Genomic DNA, 12,908 nt, shown 5'->3' with positions numbered 1-12,908 from the left:
CTCTTCCTGTGGTTTCATGTGAGACCTCTATATTTGTTTTCCACAAGAGGTAGGTGTACTCAGCCAAAGCACTGGCTGGGTCTCGAAACTAGTGAGCTGCCTACCTAAATGGTATTTTTGGATACCATATGTATGCTTGAGTCAAATAATTTTGATATTGGCATGTTTGAATATTCGAGTTAAATCATTTTGGGGTATCATAGGTATATTTGAACATGCTGGTAGTGCTTGAAAAGAAAGAAGAAAGGAAGGTATTCCTTACACTGTGGTCTCTTGTTTGCCTGAGAAGGACATTGAGTTCGTCTTCATACTTGACTGACGGTTTGCTGAGCTGGGCAAATCCAACTCTTGGCTAATTAACAAATATTTCAGTCATGGTAATGGGCTGAAATTACCCATAATGCATGATTCATTAGAACTGAATGAGCATGGGACAAGGAACATCTTTTGGAGAACATTCTATTTCCTTATGGTTTTGTTCTTACAGGGATGAAATTACCCATAATGCATCATTCATTATGATTTGACAACTAGTTTAACTCTAGAATTGCATAGCCCAAAAATAAATTCTGTCATTAATTACTCACCCTCATGTCGTTCCACACCCGTAAGACCTTTGTTCATCTTTGGAACACAAATTAAGATATTTTTCATAAAATCCGATGGCTCAGTGAGGCCTGCATTGCCAGCAAGATAACACTTTCAATGCCCAGAAAGCGACTAAAGACATATTTAAAACATTTCATGTGACTACATTTGTTCAACCTTCAAACTGCCAAAGTCACGTGAACCATTGAAATTTTGAAACGTTTCGAAATACTTATGACGTAACGAAGCCTCGTTTACTGAAATCATGTGACTTTGGCAGTTTGATACACGCTCTGAACCATAGATTCGAAACAAAAGATTCATAAATATTCATGAAGCAGTATTATGAAATCGCCCATCACTAGATATTGTCGAATAAAGTCGTTATTTTGTTTTTTTGGCGCACAAAAAGTATTCTTGTCGCTTCATAACATTAAGGTTGAACCACTGTAGTCACATGAACTGCTGTTTTAAATATGTCTTTAGTACTTTTCTGGGCATCTGAAAGTGTTAATTATTTTGCTGGCAATGCAGGTCTCACTGAGCCATCGGATTTCATCAAAAATATCTTAATTTGTGTTCCGAAGATGAACAAAGGTCTTACAGGTGTGGAACGACATGAGGGTGAATGAGTAATAGAGAATTTTTATTTTTGGGTGAACTCACCCTTTAATGCATCATTCATAAGAATGTTGGTTGGGAATTACCCATAATGCATCATTCTGCATGAAGATTTGAAGAACCATTTTTATTTTTGCTAATTGAAAATCACCATAATGCCCCATTTGTAAAGATGTGCCTGTTGGTCCCTGTTTCCACCTGGTATTAAGATGCGTTTTGATCGATCATATCACAAGTGGATGAAGCTAATTACAGGTATAAACGGGGTCTAAAAGGTTTTGAGCTTGTCCACTTTTGACCACTTCCAGAGGTAGTCGAAAACGCATTTGACCGGATTGCTTTCGTAGTGTAGACACTAGTGTTGTCAAAAATATTGATATTTCGATATGTATCAATAATGAAATATCTGGAATGGTTCCAATACTCCTTTTCTGCAGTATCGATACACCGATACCAGATGTGCATTCTCACTCTTTTCTTTCTGATGGCGGATTGACACACACCCGCCTCCTGTCACTCACTCGTCTCATTCACTCCGGAAGAATAGTGGTTGTATTGCACATAATTTTAGTCATTCTCGCAGGTTTTGCGCTCATACCATAAGCGTGTAATGATCTATAATAAGTGGCGCTCTCATGAAGCCACCTATCAAACAGCTTATGAGTACCAAATTCAGTTTTTCCGTGGCTTATTGTGCTTAAACGGTCAAATACATACAAAATTATGTCAAAATGCCTGTCTTTGCAAGTATTTGGCTAAACATTGTCAGTTTTGGGTCATAAATAGTTTAGAGAGAACGCATGTTGTGTAAAGGCCAGAACACACCAAGCTGACGCCAACGAACTAGTGGCGACGAAAGCAGACTGCGGGGTTGGCTCACGTTGGCAGCGTCTGTGTCCAAAGTTGCCCTGACACACCAAACCGACGCTAAACCGCCGACGGCCAAGTAACACATCCGTTCTGCGCCTGCGTGAGATGAAATGCCTTTCCGTACCAGCAGGCGGCAGTAGCTGAACAGCCAATCAGAATAATCAGATGGCCCGACAGACCGACGAGCTCCAACGCCGATTCGAATCGGCTGAAAAAAAACAGACGAGGACCAACTTCAGCCGACGGTGTGGAACACACTGAGAAAACTTAGTCGGCCGACAAAGAAAAACTGCCCGACGGCTGACCGTAGGCTTGGTGCGTTCCTGCCTTAACAGTATATTGGATCTGTGCATAAGCTTTTAAAGTGACAGCAGCCTAATAAACCTGCTGCTATCTGTCATGTTAATCAAAGAACAAAAGACAAAGAGAAAATCACTGGCTGCTCTTGACTGAATAACTTTTGTAAGTTTAATTGTAAGCATTAATCTGTATTTAATTTTTACAATGAACCATCCAGTGTTTTTTCTTACATTTGATTACTTTCGTTTTTGTAGTATTTCTTACCTGAATACTACTGTTATGCTGCGTTCACACCAAACGCGAATAGAGCGTCAAATTCGCGTCTACCGCGTCTAGTTTGCCGCTTGAACATTTTGAATGCATTCGCGTGTCTAGAGCGAAATAGACGCGCGTAAAAAACAAGCGTTTGAAGCGAAATTGACGCGCGTCCGAGGCGAAATACGCTTCTTGTGGGAGGGGCAAGTGCTAGGCGGTTGTCTGTTTGCAAGATGGCTGATGTTGATTGTGCGTTCATCGAGAGAGCTACCGCTTTGTATTTGCTCTGGAGAGCAGAACAGCGGCGTAGGGGTCAGCGTCGCGGGAAGGCCGCGGGTCGATAAACGTGTACGTGACTCAAAAGTGAAATGTGTATTTACAACTTACCAGGTAGCCCAATCTCCTCACCGACACTCTTCCAAGCGAGGTCCTTTTTATTCCTGTCTGAAGTATGAACTTGTGTCATAAATCTCTGGGTGACTGCTCACTGATAATATCAGTCGTTCCTCCATTTTGAATGAGTGACTCCGGGCGGGCCTGCCGCCACAGCAGCAAGCAGTCTCCTGATTGGTTAACGCGGCGCGAATTTACGCCAAAGTTCAAATTTTTCAACTGTGGCGTCAGATGCGAATTCGCGTCAAACGCTAAATGCACAAAAAGCACCATTCGTGCGTAATGCGCGAAACGCTCAATTCGCATCATTCGCGCGAACTAGACACGCAAATGAGGCGAATTCGCGTCTTCCGCGCCGCGCTAAACGCCTCATTCGCGCCGCGCTAAACGCCTCATTCGCGCCGCGAGACCTCCAGACGCGCGTAAACGCGTCTTTACATTGACTTAACATTGAAATCATTCGCGCCAGACGCTCTATTCGCGTTTGGTGTGAACGCAGCATTAGACCCACCCGAAAAACTTAAAGCCATGTTTATCTCATTTCTCTTTATTCTTTATACTGAATTTATATGTGCTGTCATTTGCAATTTCTTTATTTGTTCTTATGCTGTGTTCACACCAAACGCGAATAGAGCGTCTGGCGCGAATGATTTCAATGTTAAGTCAATGTAAAGACGCGTTTACGCGCGTCTGGAGGTCTCGCAGCGCGAATGAGGCGTTTAGCGCGGCGCGGAAGACGCGAATTCGCCTCATTCGAATGGTGCTTTTTGTGCATTTAGCGTTTGACGCGAATTCGCGTCTGACGCCCGAGTTGAAAAATTTGAACTTTGGCGTAAATTCGCGCCGCGTTAACCAATCAGGAGACTGCTTGCTGCTGTGGCGGCAGGCCCGCCCGGAGTCACTCATTCAAAATGGAGGAACGACTGATATTATCAGTGAGCAGTCACCCAGAGATTTATGACACAAGTTCATACTTCAGACAGGAATAAAAAGGACCTCGCTTGGAAGAGTGTCGGTGAGGAGATTGGGCTACCTGGTAAGTTGTAAATACACATTTCACTTTTGAGTCACGTACACGTTTATCGACCCGCGGCCTTCCCGCGACGCTGACCCCTACGCCGCTGTTCTGCTCTCCAGAGCAAATACAAAGCGGTAGCTCTCTCGATGAACGCACGATCAACATCAGCCATCTTGCAAACAGACAACCGCCTAGCACTTGCCCCTCCCACAAGAAGCGGATTTCGCCTCGGACGCGCGTCAATTTCGCTTCAAACGCTTGTTTTTTACGTGCGTCTATTTCGCTCTAGACGCGCGAATGTATTCAAAATGTTCAAGCGGCAAACTAGACGCGGTAGACGCGAATTTGACGCTCTATTTGCGTTTGGTGTGAACGCAGCATTATATTATTACTGACTGTTTACTTTTTTTTTTTTTTTTTTGTAAATGTAGTTCAACTTTTCAAAAAAAAAAGTGTGCTAGCTATTACAACAAAATTACCCAAATTATCAAAAAAAAGTATGATATAATAACAAATTACTTGTACGGCGGTATATATTAAAAATGGTATAGAATATCACTATTTTTCATGGTATCATTTCAAGTTTGAAATTCCATTATCGTGATAACACTAATAGACACTCATGTGGTCAAATGTGTTCGAACGGCTACAAAAGACCGTCTACTCTCCGCCTACTGAACTAACCCGTAAACATCGTGAGAAGTACACTTGCCAGACGGGATTTAAACTTTGTCGGCTGAAGACCCAAGTTTGCCTTGAAGATGAAAAATGTAACAAACACATGTTCTCAACATTCCGGATTTCTGACACTCCCCATGTTTGTCATGGTCTTGCAGCTATCAGAGCAGAAATGAAAGCTCTGTTTTTTTTTTGTTTTTCTGTCATCTCCAGACGCGTTCATATGTAAATTGCCCGAGCTTATTTTGTCCATTAGATTGAAAGATCTGAAATAGCCCATACATTTACCCGCCCAAAAACCCTCTCCTTGAAGAAATCAGGACAGAAGTGGTTGAAAGTGGACAAAAGAGACTGTTTAAAACACCAGGTGTAATCGGGTATGTGTCTGCCTCGTCTGCTTGTGATCCGATTGACCAAAACGCATCTTAATACCAGGTGTAAACAGGGCCTTGGCTTCTTTGTATTTTCAGTCTCGCTTGCCTTAAATTGCCCATATTTCATAATCGGGTTTTGTAAAGAGGTCTGGAAAACCTTCTAAAGAACATTATTTTACCCCATAATGCATCATTCATAAGAACTGCATTCTTTTCCACCATTTATATTTGTACTAGGTGCACCATAATGAACCATTCACTAGCATTTTCAGATCAGGCAGGAAAACCTTTTGGAGAATCTAGCTTTATCCCATTTTCCCAGTCTCACTGGTTGGAAATTATCCATAATGCATCATTCACAAGAATGTTGTAACGATGTGACAAAAACCTTCTGGAGAACCTCTGTTTACCTTGTATTTTCAGTCTCACTGGGCTTAAATGATCCAAAATGCATCATTCGCAAGGGGTTTTAAAGATGTGACTGGAAAATCATGTGGGGAACCTTCATTACCTCATATTTATATTTGAACTAAGTGGAAATCGACCATAATGCACCATTCACAAGAATTTAGTAAAGACTTGACAAGAACCTTCTGGAGAACCTTTGTTTACCTTGTATGTTCTCTGGGCTTAAACGACCCATAATGCATCATTTACAAGGGTTTTGTAAAGATGTGAAAATCTTCTGGAGAACTTTCATTTACCACATATTTGCACTTTACTCCAGTGAAGACGTCTCGCTCTCCGTCACTGTGGTAAACGAGGGGCTGTGCCCATGAAATGGTTCTCTAACCCCTTCAGTTCTTCCCCTCCTGTCACTGCTCTGGCTGTCTCATGACTAAAGACACATGACCACCACACTCGCCCCATACAACAGCACTTTGTGTGCGTCCCTGGGATGCAGAGAGTGTGTGTGCTACTGTGTGTCTGAGTGCTGGTTCAAGGTTCTTCTATCTCTTTTTTTTTTTTTAATCATTTAACAATTTCATGTCACTGGCCATGAAATATTGTTGTTTGTCAGTTCTTTTTAGTCATTCATTGATTCCACACACAAACATACCGTCCTAGTTTTGAGCATGTTTTTTTATTATTATTTTTAGCTTCTGGGTTTCAACAATGCGTCTTTGATTGTGGCTTATATATATAGCCTAATGTGAGAACATCATGAAAAATCATGAATCATCCAGTTTCCTGAATTTTTGTGTTCTCCTCTGCCCTCACTGAGCCAAACATTTTGAGTAATCACTTGTTTAAACAGTAGATAATAATTTGGTATTGAAAAAAGATATTTTAAAGTGTTGCAAAACAAAGTCAAACTAATCATTTGAAGAAATAGTTCATCCAAAAGTGAAAATTGTCATTTACTAGCCCTCATGTTGTTCCAAACCCAAATTATTCTTTTTTTTTCCCTCTGTAAAATACAAAATAAATCTTTGACAGAATAGTCCAACCAGATGTTATTTTAGTAGCATTAATAAATGAAGTTTTTTTATTATTTATTTTTTTATTTTAGATTTTCCATTTTCATAAAAATTTTAAAGTTTAGTAATTGTTGTTTTTGTAATTATTAGTTTTAAAAATGTGTATTGTTTTTTATAGTTATTTTAGTACATCAAGTTAAGCTAAATTATAACACTAAATGTTGTTTTTTATATATATATTTTACTTTATTTGTTAACAATTTTATTTAATTTTTTTATGGTTTTAATTTTAGTTATCTATACCCTGACCTGCTCTTTTGTCACACAGGTTTCCTTGCTCCCCATCCACTTTCATTATATGGAAAAGAGCAGCTTGGACATTTTACTAAATATGTCTTTTTGTGTTTATCTGGGGAAAAAACTGGGTTTGGAACAATGTGATATCATTTAGGTGAACTATACCTTTGAAAATATGGCAGATGATATATATTGTTTTGATAAATGACTATCTAGGTATGTTTTCAGGTAAAGATATGGCAAACAGTCCTGCATGGGTCCTGTTTGATTAAACCCGCACCCACAGTTATTAACAGAACACCCGACCCCTTATCCGACAGCAACAATTTTATTCCGTACCCAACCCGTTTGATATTAAAAACTGCCACCCAAACCTTACCTGCATTAAATCTCCTACATGAGGTAGACGACAATCATTTTCTTATGTTGCCTAACACAAACCAACATTAGGCATTCTGTATTGATGCAATTGATTTAAACATTGCAACAACACAAGTAAGCTAATAGAACAAAGAACGTTTTAGTAGGTCTATCTGTAAGCTTAAAGCTACCACACAATATTTTAGCAGATTCACTCTGTATTTAAACACAGGCGTCTCTTCTGAATCTCAACAGTGTTTACCTGGCCACTGGTCCTCTTTTTAGCAGCATGAAAAACAGGCTAAAACTTTCATCCAAATTGTGAATAGATTAAATACAGAAAGTGAGCAAAGCGTGCTTCCTTTAATATAATCATAGCTGTCAATCGGTCGCAGCGCGATTAGTTAGATTTTGCTTAACGCTGCCTTTAACAGTTTTGAGACAGAACGTGAACACAAATAAGTATGGGACCGTTTGAAATCACCTGTCAAATGTACCGAATTGAGTCAAAATGGTCTTATTTTAGTTATTGGATCCGCAGTCCACCCGTGCCTACCGCATCCAACACCTAAATATTATTCCACCCGTTACATCAAATATTAGCAGGTAACCCGGCCCCCTTGCAGGATGTGTGGCAAAACCTTTAACCTCACTTTCTTAAAGTTTAAATTTGAACATGTTTCTTCTCCGTTAATGACAGGCAGTGATTTGACAGATGCTGTTGACAACAGGAAGCTAAACGATGCCCAGGGCTGTTATAGAGTGCATTGTTTTATTTTTGGCTCGCTTTTTTTTTTCTAACAATACTTCCTGTTCCTTCTGCAGGCCAAATACATCTCTACATGCATCGATGAGATCAAACAAGAACTCAAACAGGACAACATCGCTGTTAAAGCCAATGCAGTCTGCAAGCTCACCTACGTAAGACCGCCCTTCATTTCTATCCTTTCCCATGTGCTTCATAATGAGCTCAATCTGTCACTTATTCTTTTGATTTCTCCTTCCAACAGTTGCAGATGCTTGGCTATGATGTCAGTTGGGCTGCGTTCAACATCGTGGAGGTGATGAGCTCCTCCAAATTCACATATAAGGTGAGAGTCGAAAATAATGTTAGCGTTCAGTCGGACCAAATCCACAGGTTCACAACAGTGTTATTTTAGTATTATTTATATAGTCAATTATTTATTTTCGTATGACGCTTTCTTCTCGTTTCAGCGAATCGGATACCTTGCGGCATCACAATGCTTTCATGAGGGCACTGATGTCATCATGCTGACGACCAATCAGATCCGCAAGGTGCGTTCTGAACTTCCTGTTTACCTGTATTTGTTTTTATCATGCTGGTCGCTATAGGATGCTTTATCATCTCTCACCAGGATCTCAGTAGTCCCAACCAGTATGACACCGGCGTGGCTCTGACTGGCCTTTCCTGCTTTGTGACCCCCGACCTGGCTCGTGACCTGGCCAATGACATCATGACTTTGGTAAAGCCATTCAGATTGTTTACTTCAGACAAATATTGACATTCAGCACGTATTCATTCCCTCTCACCCTTCATCCATCTCAGATGTCCCACACTAAGCCATACATTCGCAAGAAGGCGGTGCTGATCATGTACAAAGTGTTCCTGAAGTACCCCGAGTCCCTGCGTCCTGCCTTCCCACGACTCAAAGAGAAGCTGGAGGACCCAGATCCCGGTATGGATGCCAAATCATCATCTTAATGTGGCTCGCTAAATGCTAATATTTCAGGCTTCCACCTGAACGTTTGATTGTGTATGTCCCAGGGGTCCAGTCAGCTGCTGTGAACGTCATCTGTGAACTGGCCAGAAGAAATCCTAAGAACTACCTTTCCTTGGCGCCCCTGTTCTTTAAACTCATGACCTCCTCCACCAACAACTGGGTCCTTATCAAGATCATTAAGCTGGTACGAAACTAAATGTGTTGGGTTTTAACCCTGACAGTCAGATTTTTTTTTTTTTTTTTTTTGTAAGTGGAACCATTAATTGAACCTTGTTTAAAATGTTGTCTAAAATCTAAAAAGTTTGAATATGTTTTTTGTTGTTGTTGTTGAGCATCATGTTTGATACATCAGGCTTTTATGACTCATATAATATGATATAGGAGAATATGGGACTCATACTCGAGGAGGAAAAGCAAATATTCAAAGACGCAAACTGTACAAAAACTATACAATTTGATATTTATTTGGCTAGAAAGTAAGATGAAATTCTGTAAATGAATGATATTTTTACAATATAACAGACCACTTGCATAAAATGCATATAAATATCAGTTGTTACTCTATATCTCCCATTAAAGGTGTCATCGAACGTTTTTTTACAAGATGTAATATAAGTCTAAGGTGTCCCCTGAATGTGTCTGTGAAGTTTCAGCTCAAAATACCCCATAGATTTTTTTTTTAGATTAATTATTTTAACTGCCTATTTTGGGGCATCATTAACTATGCACCGATTCAGTGGCTGCTGGCCCTTTAAATCTCACGCTCCCTGCCCATCGAGCTCGCGACTCTATAATACAGTGCATTTACAAAGTTCACACAGCTACTATAACCCTCAAATGGATCTTTACAAGATGTTCATCATGTATGCTGCATGCATGCTTCGGGTCATGTGAGTAAAGTATTTATTTGGGTGTTTATATTTGATTCTGAACGAGTTTGATAGTGCTCCATGGCTAAAGCTAACATTACACACTGTTGGAGAGATTTATAAAGAATGAAGTTGTGTTTATGAATTATACAGACTCAAGTGTTTAAAAATTAAAATAGCGACGGCTCTTGTCTCCGTGAATACAGTAATAAACGATGGTAACTTTAACCAACAGTAGCCTACATTAGCAACATGTTAACGAAACATTTAGAAAGACAGTTTACAAATATCACTAAAAATATCATGATATCATGGATCATGTCAGTTATTATTGCTCCATCTGCCATTTTTCGCTATTGTTCTTGCTTGCTTACCTAGTCTGATGATTCAGCTGTGCCCAGATCCAGACATTAATACTGGCTGCCCTTGTCTAATGCCTTTCATAATGTTGGGAACATGGGCTGGCATATGCAAATATTGGGGGCGTACACCCCGACTGTTACATAACAGTCGGTATTATGTTGAGATTCGCCTGTTCTTCGGAGGTCTTTTAAACAAATGAGATTTACACAAGAAGGAGGAAACAATGGAGTTTGAGACTCACTGTATGTCTTTTCCATGTACTGAACTCTTGTTATTTAACTATGCCAAGATAAATTCAATTTTTAATTCTAGGGCACCTTTAATATGTCTTAGTTAGATGATATTTGAATTATTAGTTTTATTGTGGGGGCAAAACGTATAATGCAATACAATGTGACGTTCCTCAAAAGCCTGATGTAGCATATTTGATACATTTTAACATGATTTTTCTAAGAGTTATATATGGATAATTAAGTAAATCTGTTTATTCATTCCCAGTAAGTGTTCATTTTGAAATATTACTTACAATTCTTATTATGTTTATTAGTTAAATGTTGATACTAAAAGGCCTTTTATTTGCTAAAAAAAGTATCAACTATCAATCAGATGACCGATGGAATGTAGTACATTGATCATGTTGAAAATAGAGGCTGTTAGAAATGTGCATATCAAATATGATGCAGTAGGGTTAAAGGTAGAGGTCTACAAAGAGGACCCAAGTACCCGGGACCCGTACGGGTTCGGGTCTATATTTTAAATCGTCAGCCGGGTCCGGGTCGGGTCCCAGTCTATTACTTCATTTCCCGGGTCTGTTTAACATTGTGTTATACCTGAGCCGATCTGATTCGGAGATCACCCGGCCGTGTTGAGAGTCAGGCAGTGCTGTGTGTGTGTTTTGTAACTTGCAAAGTATGAGCCGGGAAATAAGGAGGGGAAAAAAAAAAAAGTAAAAACAGTAATGCAACAGTAATGTAAACAAACTTCAAATCTCAAAAACTACTTGCAGCCTTTCACACTCACATTTAAATAACATATTTCAAATCATCTACAAAATCTGAGATGAACTATCACATGAATGATTTTATTGAGCTTATGTTTCAGGTTACTCCAGCTAACACGCATGTGCAGTCTCACGCGAGCGCACGTTCTTTCTCCTATTTTTATAATAATATTATGAATGAACCGTCTTGATATATCTAAAGTTTTGGTCAGACTCGGCTCAGAAAGCACAGAAATGACCGCAAATAAGTAATGCTAACATCAGCGGCCATGTCACTGAACAAGCAATCGTTATTATACAAAAGGGCAAACAGTCAAAGTTATTTTATGAGTGGACTCGAGTCTCGAGATACAACAAAAAGTGGACTATTAAAGCTGGTATAATGAGTGGATTAAGCAAGAGAGGAATAACGGATGAACTTTCTTGGCAAGTGCATCACAGTCAGGTACAAGGGAGAAGGCTAGCCTATTAACATTAGGTAAGACAAAACGTTTTATTTTCGCAACTTGTTTATTGAGTTATTAATAGCAATTTGCTGTGGAATAGACCTATGTGCCGATCAGGTCCAGACAGGTCTGTGTCTTCCCGGTTGGGTTCGGGTCCAGCTTTCAAATAATAGACGGCATTTACGGGTCCGGGTATGAATATTTGGACCCGTGAAGACCTCTAGTTAAAGGTGACCGATTCTATGCTTTTGTCTTTTTCTTAAATGAGATTTCAATGTTTTTTGTTTTGTTTTAGTTTGGTGCTCTCACTCCTTTGGAGCCTCGTTTAGGAAAGAAGCTGATTGAGCCCCTAACAAACCTCATCCACAGGTAACAGTGATACTAAAACACACCTGACTCAAACTAGCCAAAAATATTAGGGTTAAATATAACATTTTGTTTTTCTTCTTGTCCTTCCACTCATTTACTCTCTCAGTACCTCGGCCATGTCGCTTCTATATGAGTGTGTCAACACGGTGATAGCAGGTCAGTATTATTTGGTGCCGTGACCCGGCGTTGTACTCAAATAAACATTTCTTAACAACACCATTGATGTCTTTTCTCTCTCCTGTTTTACCTCAGTGCTGATCTCACTGTCTTCTGGGATGCCCAATCACAGTGCTAGCATACAGGTGGGCCATTTTCACATTACTCAACATGACCAGCAGCTTCATATTCACAATTAACGTGGACCCTTTCCACACCAGTCAGATTTATACTTTACATCTGCATTTATAGTGTGATAATTCATAAAGCCCAATATGGAGATGCTATAGAATAAGATTGTGTTGATTTAAAATATAGCGATATATCACAATTATTTTTCTTAAGATGTTACATTGATACTTCATGTCCTTGAAACAATAGTTTTATTTATTTATGTCTCCATTCGTATAATTTCCTTAATGAAGAACTGAAGAAGCAGGTTATCTGAAGCACAAACATGTTAAATTTCTATTATTTTTTTGTGAATTGAAAAAATATTGGAGGTGCTAAATCCAGTGTCTCAAATTTTATTTAATTAATAAAATATTTCAGAAACATATAAATATATACAATTTGATAAATATTGTTTAAAATATTTTTCAATTAATGAAGTGGAACGCACAAAAATTGATGGTATTGTTATAATTTTATTTTTTTAAATTGAGTAAATATTGGACATTTTGGGCCAATGTCTCAAATATTATAATCTTAATCAAATATTTTAAATAATATATATTCAAATGTATACAATATAATACATTTTGGCATTTGCTGAATGAATAATTGTC

The 12,908-nt window shown here is 39.1% G+C and overlaps 1 protein-coding gene across 6 annotated transcripts in view; it reads left to right on the top strand.

Annotated features, from left to right (window-relative positions):
• Positions 1-12,908, top strand: part of ap3d1 (adaptor related protein complex 3 subunit delta 1) — a 41,325-nt gene that overhangs the window by 3,854 nt on the left and 24,563 nt on the right. For all 6 annotated transcript variants that reach the window (XM_048183090.1, XM_048183094.1, XM_048183091.1 and 3 more), the window contains exons 2-10: positions 8,001-8,096; positions 8,186-8,266; positions 8,391-8,471; positions 8,552-8,659; positions 8,743-8,872; positions 8,962-9,101; positions 11,891-11,964; positions 12,071-12,120; positions 12,217-12,266. In XM_048183090.1, the coding sequence (XP_048039047.1) occupies positions 8,001-8,096; positions 8,186-8,266; positions 8,391-8,471; positions 8,552-8,659; positions 8,743-8,872; positions 8,962-9,101; positions 11,891-11,964; positions 12,071-12,120; positions 12,217-12,266 (810 nt within the window). The remainder of the gene's footprint in view (positions 1-8,000; positions 8,097-8,185; positions 8,267-8,390; positions 8,472-8,551; positions 8,660-8,742; positions 8,873-8,961; positions 9,102-11,890; positions 11,965-12,070; positions 12,121-12,216; positions 12,267-12,908) is intronic.

This window comes from Megalobrama amblycephala, linkage group LG2 (assembly GCF_018812025.1).
Source record: "Megalobrama amblycephala isolate DHTTF-2021 linkage group LG2, ASM1881202v1, whole genome shotgun sequence".
NCBI classification, from domain to species: Eukaryota; Metazoa; Chordata; class Actinopteri; order Cypriniformes; family Xenocyprididae; genus Megalobrama; species Megalobrama amblycephala.
Note: the sequence above shows the minus strand (reverse complement) of the source record. Positions and strands in the feature narration are given on the sequence as shown.